Here is a 17,070-nt window from a genome sequence, read left to right as displayed (position 1 = left end):
GGGGATCCCCGGGTAGAGAATTAGATCTGAAGGGGCTAAAAGGACAGCTGTAAGCAGTGATGGGCTGGCAAATGTCTAATAACTGCTCTCCAGGGAAAAAATGTGTGTGTGTGTGTGTGTGTGTGTGTGTGTAAATTTTACTGGAATAAAGGATGTGTTTGTTGCACAAAATTGACAAATTGGGCTTCCCTGGTGGCACAGTGGCTGGGAGTCCGCCTGCCGATGCAGGGGACGCGGGTTCGTGCCCCAGTCCGGGAAGATCCCACATGCTGTGGAGCGGCTAGGCCCGTGAGCCATGGCCACTGAGCCTGCGCGTCCAGAGCCTGTGCTCCACGACGGGAGAGGCCACGACAGTGAGAGGCCCACGTACCGCAAAAAAAAAAAAAAAAAAAAAAAAATTGAAAATTTACAAATAATAATACTTTATTGTAAATACTCTTTATCGTAAATGCCATCTAGCCAATTAATTCTCACAGAAATGTTTTTGTTGATTTTTCTGCCAACCTCTTGATTCCAAAGCCAACTGTCACTGCGATTTAGCCATGATTTAACAAAATTAGACCACGAAGAAATGCTTGACAACAGTATGACTCAGCGAAGAAGTTGCTGACGTCACTGAAGCGTGAATGCAGTTCTGACATGAACGCTAGTTGAAATGTTTGTCCGTGTTAATGAAGAAGACGAAAGTAAAACAACAAAGACTTGTGTCCAAACTCCTTCACCAGTGACATGAGTCACCTGTTGGCTGAACTGGATAATAATCCCCTCCATTTTTTGTGCCGTTCACAATGTATCAACTACAGACAGAACACACTGTTAAGTTTAATTTACATTACGAACATTGTATCCATCACATTCTTAAGACTGGACAATCAACAAAACGACAAATCAAGCCCTGATCTGTGGTGTTCCCCAGTCCCTGCGGTGCAAATACACTCCCCGTGGGTCACTGAAGGCAGACCCGGCAAGGGATGGGCGGTGCCCTTACCCCACGTTCCTCATGCGAGGCAATAGGTGTAAGTTACCATAAGAGCACAGATGAGAGCAAAATGTAGTAAAATAAGGAAGTGATGAGTTTTTAGTATGTATTACCTCGGTTAATATAATTTATTTAAGTATAAATTTAAATAATTTAATTTTTTAGCAGCTGTGTTTAACAACGAGCTTGCAAAACTCCTGAAAATTTAACAATCAGCTCTCACAAGCCAGCACAAGCCAGCTCCAACACACCACTGGATCTAAGGGAAGTAGCTAGAAATGAGAGTCAAGGACTCAGGGGAGGCCAGAGTCCCGTGGGAGAGGAGCTACTTGCTCAGTCTCCGTCTGACTCACTCCTTGTGGGGGGGTGACCCTTTACAAAGTCCCAGAGGTGGGGACCTGGGTATTGAGGGTGAGCAGAAATCCCATCCATCCTGACCAGCTGAATGGGACCAAATGAAGACCCTCCTGATGGGAGACAGAGGTTAAATACACCCCTGGGGGCATAGTCATCCCCATTCTGTAGATGTGGAAACTGAGGCTTAAGGGAGCTGTTACTTATCCACGGTCACTAGCTGCCAAGAGGTGGAGGCCACACCGACAACCAGGTTTGTTAGCTTCCAGACCCATCTCCTTTCTGCAAAGTCCTCCAGCGCCATCCTGGAAACAGCTCTTGGAGCTCGTGACCTGCACTAGGATGGTCCTTGGATTTTAGTGCACACAACTCGAATTCTGTTCACCTTTCCCCTAATTAAAACCTATGTCCCTGAAAGAGATGACTAGCAACTTGAGAGCAGGACCCATATCTGTGGTATTGCCAGCGCTTAGAATTCCAGCTCATTGGCATCAGAAGAGATCTTAAGAACCACCTGGTTCAGAGCTCCCATTGTACATACAGGGAAAGCTGAGATCCCCGGTCAGACAGCAAGAACACCAGCAGCCTCAGGCCTTGAACTCAGGACTAGAACTCCTACCAACCATCTGAGTTGCTGGTGAATGACAACTATTCCAGGTAAGAGAATTAGAGGGGTTGAACGAAATGAGATCTGAGAGCCAAAAAGCAGGCTTCCCCCTCCCCAGAAAGTCCCAACCAGATGGAAAAAGAGAGCAGAGGATATGGTATCCTCAGCTGGATTTAGGGGTGATTCCAGGAGAGACTTCCTGCCAGGGTGGTACCCTCGAGATTCTTTGAGAAAGCCCATAGACCAATGAAGTCTCCATAAGATGTTCTCATCATAAGTTCATTACTGCAGAGATGCGCAGGGTCAGTGGGGAAACTGAGGCAGGAAGGCAGAGCCTCAGGAACCCTCAGAGCCTGAGACTCCAGCTGAAGACTTCTGAGTTCTCAGATTTTCATCCCTTTTGCCCCAGCAAAACAGACCTCTTCCGGAGCAGGGGTGCCTCTTGAAGGACCACCTAGAACTTGTGCTCTGGCACCCAGGCAAGCAGGAAGCTGAAGACTGTCTGCTAAAGCCATGGTTCCAGCATTTTCCAGATGGACTCCTCAGCAGGCCGCAGAGACCTCAATTCGGCTGTACTGGATGCCAGCCGAGCTCTGCCTGTGGCCAAAGCTCAGGGCGAACCTGGAGAGCAGAGAGTAAGTGGGATCAGAGGGTGACGGGGCCTGGTGGCCTTCCCCGGGAGGTGATGGGAGTGGACCATACATGGGATCCCCATCCCATCCCCACCCCACTCCTACCTGACCGTCCCTGCTTCCTGTCTTAATGCGCATTTCCATCTTCTGGACCACCCAGCCGCTCCCCCCCCCCACCCCCCGTCTTCCTGTGTCCACCCACGCCTCCTACAGCCGGTTCTCCTAATCACAGGACTGACCTTTCTAAGCACGAAGACCAACTCCTGTCACTCCTGCTGAGAAGTGACGTAACTCTCAGCCTCACGTCCAAGCCCCTCTCTGCAGCCGGCCTCTCCGGTGTCACTGCCCTCCAGTCCCATCTTCCCATTCCACCCCGGCCACATGGGTCTCCTTCTTGCTCTTCAAAACCCCCAGCTTGTTCCCACCTCGGGGCCTTTGCTCTGGCTGTTCCCTCTGCCTAGAACACTCTCTTCCAGCTCTTGGAAAAGATGGCTTTTTCTCATTATTCAGGTCTCAGCTCAATTGCCACCTCTTCGCAGAGGCCTTCGTTGAGCATCCTTTCATTCATTCACTAGAGCTAGAGTCACTGCTGGCCTGTCACGGGCCAAGCACTGTTCTAGGCCCTGGGAATAGAGCAGTGAACATAACAGGTACACAAAAATGTCCTTCAATGTCATGAAGAGCTCACGATCAACTTGCGTCATTAATGTACCCATGGTACACTTGGACCCTAGCTGAAGAAATGGAAAGTTCCACACTGCCCCCAAATCCACTGTTCGCTCTCTGACAGTTAACCTGCCTTATTTTCCTCATGATATAAACCCCACTCTCATTTATCTTATTCATGCATTTGGGTGTTCTGTAATCCATCTCTCCCCTTTGCATTAAAATGTAACTTCCTCCTCAGTCCAGAGACACGGTGTCTCTTGGTCACAGGTCTGTCCCGTGAGCCTAGTACAGTCCCTGGCTCCTAGCTGGCACTTGGAAAATATTTGCTGAAAGTGAATGAGCGGATTCCTGAGAAATTGGGATAAAAGATTTTTGAAAGCTCTTTTGGTGATCATATCACCCTGGGAATGGAAAGGTCTCTTCTGAACCCAAGTAACCTGATGTGAAAGGGAAAGGAACATGCTTATGGCACTCAGTGGCCACTGATGGCAAGGGCGTCTGAGCCCCTCGGTTGCTAATGTCTCTCTAAAGGAGCAGAGGAAATAGACCGTTAAGCTGCAGGTCCCCATTTCCAACAAGCACATCTGCGGCATGAGGACACGAATAGAAGTAAACCCCACAGCAGTGGATGGTGGCTCCATCCAGCCTCCATCCTCTCGTCTCCTTGGGGCTCTAGGTCTCCTCTGTTGCATGTGATCTTCGTAGGACTGTCAATAGAGGCGGCTTGCCCTATCCTGGCCAATTTGGGGGTTAGGAGGGTGGGCACATAAACCAGGCTTAGCCAATCAGACTTTCTCCTGGGGATGTGATTCTTGTAGGGAGCAACACATTACTGAGAACCGTTGGTGCTGGGAAGAGGGTCCCATTAGTGCTTGCTTGCAAGATCTCTGGAGCTTCCCGTGTCCCCATGCTCCCTACAGTTGAGTTTCTTTCTCTCTCTGTGGCCTGTGATATCAGGGGCCCCCTGAACGGTAAGGACTGGAGTGATGACTCACCCAGCCAAAGTTGGCTCTGCACCCAGCCAAAGCCCCTAACTTCCTGTCTTTTCCTGAGGCTGTAGAAGATCCAGCCTGCTTTCCCCAAGGTCTGGCCCAGACTCCTGAGTCCCCAGGACCAGCTCAGTGTTCCCCTGAGCTTCAATTCCCTCCTGCCTCACCCTAAAGCTGGCTTCTGCCTGCCTTTCTGCCTCCTTAGCTTCTTATCCCAGAGGAGGGGTCTGGAATCTTCTCCCAAGAAAGCCGGTATGGCAGAGATTCCAGGTGACTCCTAGTATCTGTCCCTCCTTTATGTCTAGTAACAGCACCCTCGATGTTTAGGTGAGCACATGGACCCAGATTAAAGACCATGTTTTTCAGCCACCCCTGCAGGTGGATGTGGCCAAGTTCCGTCCAAAGGGTTGTAGGTGGAAGTGACGTGTGGATCTTTCAGGTTGTGTGTCCTCCTCTTCCCCTTCCCTCTTTCAGGGAGGTGGTGGCTGCCACGGGCCATGCGGAAAAGTTTATACTGAAGAGATGGCAGAGCGACAAGAGAGAAGGAGGCTGGGACCCTGGATGACCCCTTGAAGCACAGCTTCAACGCCAGCCCCGGGCCCCCTATATTCAGCCTATTCCATGCAGCCAAATCTGTCTCCTAACTAATATGGCTGGACTGCTGAGGGCCCCACAGGTGTCATGCAACAAACGGAGTGTGCGGCTCGCAGAGAACACTCTGGGGTGGGGTGGACCAGGTTTGAAGTTTTACATGGACTCGTTCTGCATCCCTTTGGGGGCCAGGTTGGGGCTTGGCAGGAAGCTGCAAGGAGGCAAGTTCCAACTCACCATTAGAATGATTTACCGTTTTAATTTGTTAGGGCCTCCCAGGAATAGAATGGGCAGTCAGACGCTGGTGACTCCCTTTACGACAACAGGCAACCTGGGGCACTTGCCAAGGGTGTTTAGGATTATGGTGGTTTCAGGTCCCTTCTGACACCCCCCCAGTACTCTTTATTTCAACAGCCCAAGATCCCTGATGCTAAGGTTTTGAACCCCTGTCTACGACCTACAGACCTTATGTGATCTAGCTCCTACCCACTTGGCCAATCTGATCTTCTTTCCTCCTCTCTTCCCTCCTTGCGCTCTCTGATCCAGCTACCCTGGCTTCCTTGTTGTTCCTTGCATATGTCAGATACACTCCCAACCTCAGGGTCTTTGCACCTGCTGCTCCCTCTACCTGGAAGCCTCGCCCCGCCTCATCTTTACGTGGCTGCCTCCTTCGCATTCACTTAAATGGTACCTACTCAGGGCATCCCTCTCTGACCACCCCCTCTGATTTAGCCACAACCCTGTGCCCCTCTGTCTCCCTCTCCACCAACCAGACCCTCTCAATATATTTTGCTCTGTTTCCTTTTCTTCCAGCTACTCATCACTAACTGAAATGCTTTTGTTGCTGCATTCACTGGCTTATTTTCTGTTCCCCTCCCCTACTAGAATGGAAGTTCGGTGAGGACAAGGACCTTCTCCATCTTATTTTCAGACACATTTCCTACGCCCCGAACACCGTGTGGCATGTTAACACCCACTGAATGAGTAGATTATGCTCAGAGCTCTTTGTGTGTGATTCAAAAGGCCATGATTATAATATTTTGTTTCTCTGAGCTTCCATGACTCTAAGAGTCTGTGGTTTTAGGATCTAACTATTCTAACCTCCTATGAGTCCATAACTGCATGATTTTTAAATTCCTATGAGCTGAGCTCAAAGTCAAATAAAACTCTGCTGTAGGAAGACACAAAACAACTCAAGGAAAAGAGTTCATGTACGAAGACAGGACAAAACTCACTGTATCCAGGCAGTAAGAACACCAGGAAGAGAAGAAAAACACTCTTTTGCAAAGGGAAAGTGTAATGGCTAAAATCCTGAAGCAAAGTGCTCAGGGTTTGATGCCACTCTTCCCCCCAGGCTAGCCCTGGCCCCCTTACCGTCTCTTCTGGAATTGCTGGTCTATCTCTGTCAACGACTGGCCTTTTGTTTCAGGGACAAATAAATAGATGAAGCCCAGGCCGAAGACAGCAGTCAGCCCGTAGAGCAGGAAGGTCCAGGACAAGCCAATGGCACCTGGGAAAAACGGGGTGGGCATGTGGGCAGGGCACAGCCTGGGCCAACTCCTCGAACACTGAAAATCAGTTCACCCAAAGCAGATCCTCTAGATGGTAGATTTGCAGAATGACTAACACGCTGTGAGATAAAAGTATCTTAAAGCAGGAGTAGGACTGGTTGTCCCAGAGGCAGGCAAAGGGCCGGGGCCCAAATCCACCAACATCTTGGCCATACACTAACCAGAGGTGCACACTTGGCCCCCGAAAATGTGCATGGAGGGAAAATGACATCCACCTCAGCCGCACAACAGCTGCGGGGGCAGCCTTGGCAAAGCTCAGCTCCAAGAAACCATCCTCAGAAATTCCATGAACTGGTTTTTCAATGAATCGAGCATTCAGCCAATTTGGCGTGTGACTGCTTTGCGAGAGAAGGCAGAAGCCTCGGCTCCATGCAGAAGGCTGTGGAGGCAGAAGCACTAATTACGTTTCAGACACCATTCTCACCTCCAACAGCCAGGGCCACACCGCCTCCGAGCAGCCACCCTTAACCAGCTTGACCTCCACTTAATCCTTATTCCAGCAGGGAGAGTGCTGGGCTGGGAGAAGGAAGACTGGGTTCTAGTCTTCTAACTAACTGCCTGGCTAGACTTGGGAAGGACGTATTTCCCAGTCTGTGAGATGGGAATGATAGGGATATGATACAGTTCTAATAAGCCCTCCCTCCCTCCCTCTTCCCCTCTCTCCCTCCCTCCCTCCCTCCTCCCCTCTCTCCCTCCCTCCCTCCCTCCTCCTCTCTCTCCCTCCCTCCCTCCCTCTTTCCCTCCCTTCCTTCCTTCCCTCCTTCCTCTCTCTTTCTCACTCATTCGTCCCACATAAAGGGGATGCTTGAAGACTGAGGCGCCAGGGAGAAGCTTGGATTCCCAGAGACTGTGTATGGGAGACAGGCATGGTGGGTGGGTTCTTCTACCAGTATTTCTCACAGTCCCCCAGGGCTCCTCCTTTGAAGAGGAAACACTTGGGTGCAGGAAATGGGAAAATAACTAAACCCTAAGAACTGTGCCTGGGGGCCCTGCAGGGAAGGAGCCCCGCCCACTTTGGCCTCGATGACCACTGGCCTTGGGTCAAGAGCGTCCTCAGCGTCTCAGAGACCCTTCCCTGGCGTTCTGGGGTTTTCTGTGACTTATACCTGGACGATATGGAGGCCCAGGCTCTGTCTGGAGGCAGTTGTTTCCGGATCTTGAAGGAACCGGGCCAAGGGATTAGGTCAGAGGACTCACCAATGAGGTCAAGGAAGGAGAGGCTGATGAAGAGGTTGGCAGCCCAGTTGAAGCTGTTGCAGAAGGCAAAGGCTCGCCCTCGGATCTCCACGGGGTAAACCTCGCTGAGGACAAGCCAGGTCACTAGGACAGGAGAGCAGGGAGGACTCTTAGGCTGCAGCTGGGTTTGCCCAGAAAACTGAGGGGTTTCCCGGGACATCAGACTTTCAGTGTCCTGGGCAAACTGGGATGGTTGGTCACCCTATTCATTAAACTCCTTTCCAGCTAAAACCCTTCTGAGTGAGCTATCCAGGGGCACATTCTGGTTTTATGAGGCCTGAAGCTTAGGGGCCTTTATAAGAAGGAAAATATTACAAACATAAATTAGGCCTCTGCCCTCGGAAGAAGTACCTTCAGAGAAGCAAGGAGCCCTGAAATCTGAGTTCATTGTTCTCATGGTGAAGCCACCTCTAGTCCCTCTGAGACCCTGATGGATTCGGTCCCCAGCCTTCCCACTAGGAGAGGTGGAAGGCTCCAGAGTTACCTGCGAGAGAACTCCCACTTACCTGGTCCAAAGCTAAAGGAGAAGGCGCTCACAAACAGCATCATGCAGACCAGTGCGGTCCAGTGCAGCAGGGCATGCTCAGGGGCAGGAGAAGGGGGTGCAGCAGGTACAATGCTTAAGGCTGGCAGAGGAAGGGCAGTGGGGTCCCCAGCTCCCGGATGAGGCTTGGTTTTCTCAGAGGTTGACAAGACTGGCCGCCCTGGGCTCTGGTCGGTCATTGGCTGCAGAGGCGGGGCCAAGCCACTGGGCAGGCCAGAGTCAACAGGGAAGCCTGACAGCCGAGTGGCATTGGGCACGGCCAGGCAACTTGGGCCCGAGTCCATGGGCACAGCAAAGCTGACAAGGCCTATGCCACTGACCGACAGGGCCATGAGGGCACAGCCAGCGATTAACAGGGCCCTGCGGCCCACTCGGTCCACCAGCCCCATGGCGGTCAGGGTGGCTGCCACCTTCACGGCGCCAAGCCCCACGGAGGCCAGCACAGCCGAGGAGGCCCCACGGAAGCCGACTGAATGGAAGATGGTGGAGGCGTAGCACAGCACGTTGGGCTGCCCTGTTAGCTGCTGGAAAAGCACCAGCCCCAGCCCCACCATGGTCCGGCCTCTCATGTTATCCCTGGTCCTGAAGAGGTCCAGGAAGGAGTATCTTGGCCTCCCCAGGCCCAGCTTCGTGGCCTCGCCTCCCTGGAGGGGGATGAGGTCCCTGTGGGCTGCAGCATCCACTGTACCAGGGGGGAGGAGGAGGAGGCTGAGGGACTGCAGGAGAGCAGGCGCAGTGGCCCAGCCAAACATATGCCTCCAGCCCCAGAGGGCACCGGCCAGCACGTAGTTGAGTGCATAGGAGAGCAGGATGCCCACGGTGACGCCTGCCTCGTAGAGGGACACCAGCACTCCCCGCTGCTGTGGCCCCACCAGCTCTGACACGTAGATACAGCAGGCCATGGAGGAGAGGGAGATGGCAAAGCCAGCCACTGAGCGGCCCAGGACCAGCCAGGCCAGGGAGCTGGCCAGGCTCAGGCTCAGGCTGCCTGCCAACAGCACCAAGTTGCTCCCGAGGATGGCTTGCTTCCTGCCATAGCGGTCGATGAGGAAGCCCCCTACCAGGGAGGCAAGGAGAGCCCCCAGGAGCAGACTGCCCACCAGGAGCTCCTGTTCCGAGCAGCTTAGCCCAAAGTCAAGCTGAAGTGGCAGTAGGGCACCCGATATGACTGCCAGTTCATAGCCAAAGGTCAGGCCACCCAGCAAAGACACAGAGGCACACAGTGCCAGGAAGAGTGAGGGTCGGCCTGGAAAACAAAAGTAACAGGGACAGAGTCCAGAATGTTTCCTGCCAGAGCATCCACCCAACCTCCTCTCCCTCTGTCCACCCCTCCATCTCTCCACCTATTCATGTATCCTTCTACTACATCCATCCATCTATTCATTTATTCACCCATCCATCCATCATCCATTCAACCACTTCTTGCTTTGTCCGTCCATCCTTCCAACTATCGAATCCGTCCATTCACCCGTTTATCCACATACCCACGCATGCATGCATCCACCCATTCGTTCACTTCTTCCTTCATTCCATCCGTCTCTCCATCCATCCATCCATTCATCCACTTCTTCCTTCACCCATTTCTCCCTCCATCCTTCCTTCTGTCCATCTACTTCACCCATTCATCCATCCATCCATCTACCCATCCACTTCTTTCTCCATCCATCCATCCATTCATCCACTTCTTCCTTCATCCATTTCTCCCTCCATCCTTCCTTCTGTCCATCTACTTCACCCATTCATCCATCCATCCATCTACCCATCCACTTCTTTCTTCATCCATCCATCCATTCATTCACCCATCTATTTACCAATCAGTCTATCCACCCAGCCCTTCATCATTCACTCCTCCATCCATCTATCTGCTCCATCCACCACATTTTCATCCATTCATTGGCCCATTTATCTTCCCCTTAATTCACCCAAACATCCATCCATTTTTTGATCCATCTATCCACCCGTCTTTGTATTCCATCCCTTATTTACCCAGACACGCACCCACCCATTCATGCATCCATCCAATCATTCCAAAATTTATCTGGCATCTACAACACACCAGGCAGTGTTCTTGGGGCTGGCAACACAATGGTGTTTTCAAAGATCTGACATTCTAGTAGAAAAAGGCAAATGATAAATGAATTAATATATAATATAATTTCAGGTGGTGATGGGTGTCGTTTAAAAAAAAAAAAAAGGCAGAGAAGGGAATTCCCTGGCAGTCCAGTGTTTAAGACTCCACGCTCCCATTGCAAGGGGCCCGGGTTCGATCCCTGGTCAGGGAACTAGATCCCCCATACATGCCGCAACTAAGAGTTCACCTGCCACAACTGAGGAGCCCCTGAGCCGCAACTAAGGAGCCCACATGCTGCAACTAAGGAGGCGGTGAGCTGCAACTAAAGAGCCCTGGAGCCGCAACTAAGGAGCCCACCTGCCACAACTAAGGAGCCCGTGTGCTACAACTAAGACCCGTGCAACCAAATAAATAAATATTAAAAAAATAAAACTACTTTCTGTGTATTCTTGGATTAAGTAAATGAAGAAATATATTAAGAATGATGGAAGCCACGTTTAAAAAAAGTAAAATAAAATGTGGCCAATGTGATTAAGGAACTGCATTTTTAATTTATATTTAATTTTAATTAAGTGTGAAAATAGCCACATGTGGCCAGCAGCTGCCATATTGGCAGAGCAGTTAAACGGGTTGCTCTTAATTTTTAATTCACATACATAAACAAATATTTCTGGAAACGTCAGGAGTAATCCAGATGTATCTGTCTCACCCAACCCCACCTGGACCTGACAAGAACATTCATAACATTATAGCCAGATTTATGGAGTGTTTGATCTGGACCAGGCACTGCTTTGAGCACTTTTAGTGTAATAGCTCATTTAATTCTCACCACAACTTTATGAGGTGGGCTTTTGTATTATTTATGAATGAGTAAACTGATCATCAGAGACTTGCCTAAGGTCAAGAGTAGTGAGTAGCTGTGTCTAGATTCAAAGCCAGGTGGTCTGGCTCCACGATCCCTGCCCTTAACCACTCCATTATTATACCTTGGCATAATAAGATTTCACCCTGTTCTCTTACTTCTGTCTCGCTCCATCTATGTTAGGCAATTTTTGTGCAGGGGGGAGGAGTTTCATGGGTAGAGGAATCACTCCCCACTTTCTGCTCACCTTTCTCCCCATCACCTCTGCCCCCCAGGGAATAGCCTCCTACCGTTCCCTGGCTGGCCTTGTCCTTCCTCTTCATGACCATCAGTAAATACTCTGGGGAGATTATGCTGCCCGGGTCCTGCCCCTTCTTCACCTCCCTCTGCCCCACCTCCCTCGGTTTCTGGAGTTTACTGCCAGAAGGGAAGGTTCTTCCAGGCCATGTGAGGCAATCAAGTGAAAACACAGAATTTTTCTGCCATTTCCTGGGCTCTTCTTGAGGTGAATGGGAACCCAGCCAAAGGGCTCACAGGCAAAGCTGACTGTCCACGGGTTCTGCTGGAAAATGCAGTAGGACAGGTTCAGGTCACAGTGGTAAGAGCAGAACAGCAAAAGTAAAAGTGAGATCAAACAGTAATAATAACAAGTGTCATTGATGGAGTATTTCCTCTCTGCAAAGACTTTAGGTGCCTTCTCTCAATTTATCTTCGTAACCACTCTAGGTGGTACTGCTACAATTATCCCCATTTGACAGATGGGAAAACTAAGGCTCAGAGTGTTCTCACAGCTGGGAAGCAACAGGATCAGAACTCAGACGCTGACCCATCTTGTTCCCAAACCCATGCACTTAAGAGCTTTGCTGGATTGACTTCAAGCAAGAAGGGCCGATCAGAGATAGGTGGGGTGTGAGAGAGAGCAGGGGCATAGGGGGCAGATGTGGAGGGGAAATAAAGTTCTCAGGAAAATCCCAAGTCACAAAGCATGGTGAAGTGCTACTGACCCATGGAGCTGTGAAGGACAGCCTCAGATGAGTCAGGGCCGCTAGAAAGATGGGGGAAGAGGATTCTCTTCCTTAAGCTTTCCAAGGCTCCCACCATATGCTCCATTAAGTCCTAACTCATTAGCATGACCTCCCAGGCCCTTCACGAGCTGGTGGCCCCAGCCCAACTCCTTGGCCACCTCTCCTCCCCACCCCTGTCCCCACCTCTCCAACACACCCTGCAAACACTGGTTCCCGGCACACACCGTAGATTTTCATGCCGCTCTGCCTCTGCATGTGCCTCCTCTCCCTCTCCTGCTCCACCCGTGTTTCCCAAATGCCCACTCATCCTCATCCCAGGGGGCCTCTGATAATACACTTATTTGGCATCAGTCTCGCCGGCTCTGTGGGGAGCTGCCCTTCCCTGTCCCGTCTTCAACTCTGCCTCCGGATTTGGGGTAGAGATGACCTCCCTACTCTACCCCCACCATCCAGCTCCAGAGGTGTGTCCATGACCCAGATCTGATCAGCCAGCAGGTTCCCTGGCCTTGGACAGTGGTGAACGTCACGTGGCTGAACCTGAGCCAGTGAGAGCCGGTCCAGTCCAGGGTGTTTGCTTACTTGGGGTACTGAGCTGGTAGTTTACCTGCCTAGAGCAGCTGGGGGCCATCTCCCCTTGGGAGAGATTCCTGACAACACTGCCTGAGCCCCTAGATCCAACCATGCCTGAAGCTGTGGACTTTTCAGTGACCAATAAATAACACCCCACTCTTTTTTTTTTTTTTTTTTAGGTTAAGCTAGTTTGAGGGAATCTCTAATTCCTGTACGTCTTCCTCAACTTTCCACGTCATATTTTTCACTTCCAACCAATTCTGCTTTCTCCTGCATTTGCTCACACCAAGTAATTGAATAAGTGATGTGTTTACCTTATTGAACTGAGCAGGATGGGGACAGAGACTTACTGTCTCTGTGCCTCCAGGGCTCCAGCCCCACCCTGACACCCAAGATGGGCTCAATAAAGCTTCTACGGAGTGAACAAATGACTGAGTCAGGGTCCAGGGCGGTATCTCCACATCCCATTCCAGGACTGTGTCAGATACATTTGAACTTAATCTACTGCTCTAGAGCAGCTGGAGGTATCCTACGATAGCCCAAGTCAGACCACATCATTCTGCTCAGAGCCCTCCAAGGCTCCCACTTCACTCTGAAAAAAAGCCAGTGTCCTGAGAGTGGCCTTCAAGGCCCTGTAGGACCTGCCTCCCTTCACTGGGGTCCAGCCACACCAGCCTCCTTCCCGTTCCGCCTCACTCCAAGCCTGTCTCATCTCAAGGCTTTTTATCAGGTGTCACCTCTGCCGGGAAAGCCCTTTCCCTCCATCTCAGAGGCCCCAATCCCCCTTCCCTCTGGTCTCTGCTCAAACGTTGCCTTCTTATGAGACCTTCCCTGGCCCTCTACTTAGAAATGCAAACTCCCATGGCACCCAGCACTTCGTATCCCCTTCTCTACTTGTTTTTCTCCATGGTACTTTTCATCATCTGAAATAACTATATGTTTTACATATTTATTGGGCTCCCCAAGCAGAATGTCAGCCCCAAAGGAACAGGAATTGTTTGTTTGTTCTCAGTTGTCTCCTGATGCTGGGGACAGTTCCTGGCATACAGTAGGCACTCAGTAAGTACTGGTTGAGTAAACAGATGACTGAATGAATGAATGAACTCAGGACATAGGGAATCCAGAGAGAAAGGATCTTGGCTTTTGAGCACCCTGGGGTTGGGGGGCAGTAGGGTCCAGAGCCTGGAAGGGAAGTAAATCCTGGCCTCCAAATTAGAGTGGCCTAGCCTGGATTTAGGAACCACTCTTCCTTTCTATGGATTGTCTGTCTAAATATAGTATATGAAGCTGTCCCACACTGGAGGGAACCCCTCAGTTCTCTAAGCCTCTCACTGTGGTGGGCAGAGCTGCCCAGGGAGAGAATCAAGGGGCAGGTGAAGTGGAAAGGACCCAGGTTTTGGGTGCCCATATCACCAGCTGCAAGTCCCAGGGCACCCTCAGTTGGTGACACTAGAGCAGCATTTCAACCAGAGTCACAATGTATTGGGTCCCTCCCCCACCGGAGACCTGCCATGTCTACCCCTGAAACTCCAGGGAAAGACGAGGTTTGAAACTGAACCACGCAAAGATGCTCACCCAGAAGGCTGGCTTCCAAATGTCCCAGCAACAGGTGATACTTACAGAGCAGTCACTATAGCCAACCTCACATCCTTTTCCAGAAGCCATACCTGTGTCAGCTGCCTTCATTCCTACAGCAACCCTGTAACACAGGCACTGGTGCCATTCCCATTTTACAGATGAGGCAGCTGAGTCACAGAGAGGTAAAGATGTTTGCCTATGGCTGTAAAGTGACAGAGCAGGCTCTGAACTCGGGCAGTCTGACTCCAGAATCCCAATGTTGGGTGTGATAAAAAAAATAAAAGCTCATGTTAACTGACCATTTACCGTGGGCAAGTGGTATATGGAGTAATTAAGTTCATATTCTCATGTCATTCACATGGCTTCCCTGTGATAGGGTGTTTTATGGGGACCGTTTTGTAGATGAGGAAACTGAAGGTCAGAGAGCTTAACTACACTGTCCCAGGTCACGATGCACCTGGGAAGTGGGGGAAGGAGGGCTGGTACCCTGGTCTTTCTGACCCCAAAATCTATACACAGGGCCACTGAGTCCCCGAGCCCTAAACCAACATCTGCCACATAGTAGGTGGATGAATATTGACCCTTTGATGCTTCCGAATCCAGAGAGAAAAACAGAAACCTTAGTCCCCTGGAGCAACAAAGAAATTCCCTCCCCCCCTCCCCCCACCCCATCTCCCCTCTACTGAGTATCTGCAGAGTAGAGGTTTTGTCTATTTTGTGTAGGCCAGCATCCCCGGGCCTAGAACGGCGCCTGGTGGGAAGTGCTCCGCGAGCGGATGAATGAATTTGCTCCCTTCGGAGCCTCCACTTCTTCCTCCGCAGAATAGGAACAGTTTCGCTCGCCTGCTGGACGCTGTAAGGCTTAAAGCGGTCAGGAAAGGGTCTGGCCCCGAGCAAGCGCCCAGTATCAAGTAAGGAGCCCTCTCAGGTCACTTTTTTTCTGGGCAGAAAGGAGCATGGAAGGAAGTGGGCCCACGTCCCTTCCCAGCCACCAGCCAAGGCCTGCTGTCCCGGCTGCCACCCGAGTGGGCTGTATCTGGTCGGGGAGCTGCAGCTCAGGGCAAAGAGTGCGCGCGCAGGGATGGGGTCGCCGGCCTTCCCTGCCCGCAGCGCCGATCGCGACTTACCCATGCTGAGAAGGACTCCGAGGCGAGCTGGGGGCTCTGGGGACCCGGGCGCGCATCCCCCGGCCGAGTCCCCGCCTCCGCCGCCAAACTTTCCGGCCCGCCTCCAGCCTCCGTCCCTCCCTCCCCGCCTGCCCGCCGGCAGCGCAGCTGCCACGTCGGCCAGCCCTGGGCCGCTGTGCCTGGAGGCGGGACAGAGGTGCGCCCTGGACGTCCCCAGTCTGGCCCGGCCTGGCTGGGACCCCACCCACCGTCATCCCCACTGTGGGGAGGACCCCACAAGTTGTCTTTCCCTGTCCTCCCCGCGGGAAGGAGACTTCCCAATCACTGTGGTCCTCTAGTCCGGCTTCAGACTAGGCCACTAGTCTGGCCTCTTCAGCCAGCATGTGTACACACACACACTCATGCATCTACACTGACTCACACATACCCACTTCAGCCACTCACTCTCCCACATTCATCTTCCATTCACTGGACACTTAGGTTTGGACACGTCCCACCTGCGCTCAGGCAGGGTCCTAGGCCTGGAGGATGGGCTGGGAGAACCAGACAGACAGTTAATTTTGTTCCTCTGGAATTTACTTTCCGGTGGAGGAAGAAGAAAGATAAATAACCAAAGGAACCAGAGAAATACCAGCTAGTAGTGACAAAGACCAAGCAGAGAATTAAGCTAGGATGCTGGGTTAGGCAAGCACAGTGGCTGCTTTCGCTGGGGGCGGGCTTGGGAGGGGATCTCTGGGAAGGCTGCTCTGGGGAGGAGATTTCTGAGCTGAGACCTCAGGCTCCAGACAGAAGGGAGACCAAAGGCAAAGGCCCTGCAGGAAGGAGCTTGGGGAGCATAAAAACAAAAATGAAGCCATAGTGTCTGGAACACAGGGGTTGACAGGGAGGGTGGAGGGAGATGGGGCCCGAGGCAGGGGTTGGCAAAGCGCAGACCATTTAAGTCCTTGGGAGGCCAGGGTTAGGATGGGATTTTATTCCAACTGACACAGAAATAATTGGGGAGTTCTAGCAGGTTATAGGGAGTAAGGGTGGAAACAGGGGACCACTTGGGAGGCTATTGCAAGGTGAGAGGTGAAGTTGATTTGGACTAAGGTGATAGCAGTGGGGCTGGAGAAAAGTTGGCAGATCGCAGATAGACTTGATAAGGGCTGACAGACTGGGAGAGGAGCAGTCTGGGGTGGGAAAGGAGATGTGAAGTTCTGTTTGGGCTGTGTGATGTTTAAGATGCTCGTTAGGCGTCCAAGTGGAAATAGATGGGCAGTTCCATGTAAGAGCCTGGAGTTCTAGAAAGGAGCCAGGCTGGGGACACGCCCACTAATTCTCACCATCTGGCAAAAACACAAATGCAAGCTCAGCACTCTCGTGGTCAGAGGCTTCTCCGGCCTCTCACTGCGTGTTCACACGTAAACACGTGTGTTCACATGTAAACACTTTTGTTCACATGCGTCAGTAGCCACACCCTCACCCAGCAGGAATCGGGTGCCACCAACACAGACAAGCATCTCGGCAAAGAAGACAGCATCGGCATGATCTTCCGAGCCAAGGGACCCGTGTACAGTTCTGAAAATATTAATAGCTGGGGCAGTTGGAAAATATGGCTCCAAAATTCTTTGTTCCTTCCCTTGAAATCCGGGTGTGCTTGTACCTGCTTTGGCCGGTAGGTTG

The 17,070-nt window shown here is 51.6% G+C and overlaps 1 protein-coding gene across 1 annotated transcript; it reads right to left on the bottom strand.

Annotated features, from left to right (window-relative positions):
• Positions 1–1,894: 1,894 nt before the first annotated feature.
• On the bottom strand, positions 1,895–15,480 carry SLC2A10 (solute carrier family 2 member 10). The gene is made up of 5 exons (XM_065893143.1): positions 15,406–15,480; positions 8,135–9,418; positions 7,590–7,712; positions 6,196–6,331; positions 1,895–2,561 (listed from the first exon to the last, which is right to left on the bottom strand). Exons 1-5 carry the CDS (start codon positions 15,407–15,409, stop codon positions 2,483–2,485), a joined length of 1,626 nt encoding a protein of 541 aa, XP_065749215.1. The 5' UTR covers positions 15,410–15,480; the 3' UTR covers positions 1,895–2,482.
• Between the last annotated feature and the right edge of the window lie 1,590 nt (positions 15,481–17,070).

The sequence above is a fragment of the Phocoena phocoena genome, chromosome 15 (genome assembly GCF_963924675.1).
Source record: "Phocoena phocoena chromosome 15, mPhoPho1.1, whole genome shotgun sequence".
Classification (NCBI taxonomy): domain Eukaryota; kingdom Metazoa; phylum Chordata; class Mammalia; order Artiodactyla; family Phocoenidae; genus Phocoena; species Phocoena phocoena.
The sequence above is the reverse complement of the archived record's forward strand: the minus strand, read 5'-3'. Positions and strand labels throughout refer to the sequence as shown.

Excerpts from the sequence above, each read along its gene's own strand:
- SLC2A10 (XM_065893143.1), bottom strand. Across the intron at positions 6,332-7,589 it reads CTCCTTCCTTGACCTCATTG|GTGCCATTGGCTTGTCCTGG; the intron begins GTGAGTCCTCTG and ends CGTTTTTCCCAG. Across the intron at positions 2,562-6,195 it reads CAGCAATTCCAGAAGAGACG|GTTCGCCCTGAGCTTTGGCC; the intron begins GTAAGGGGGCCA and ends TCTGCTCTCCAG.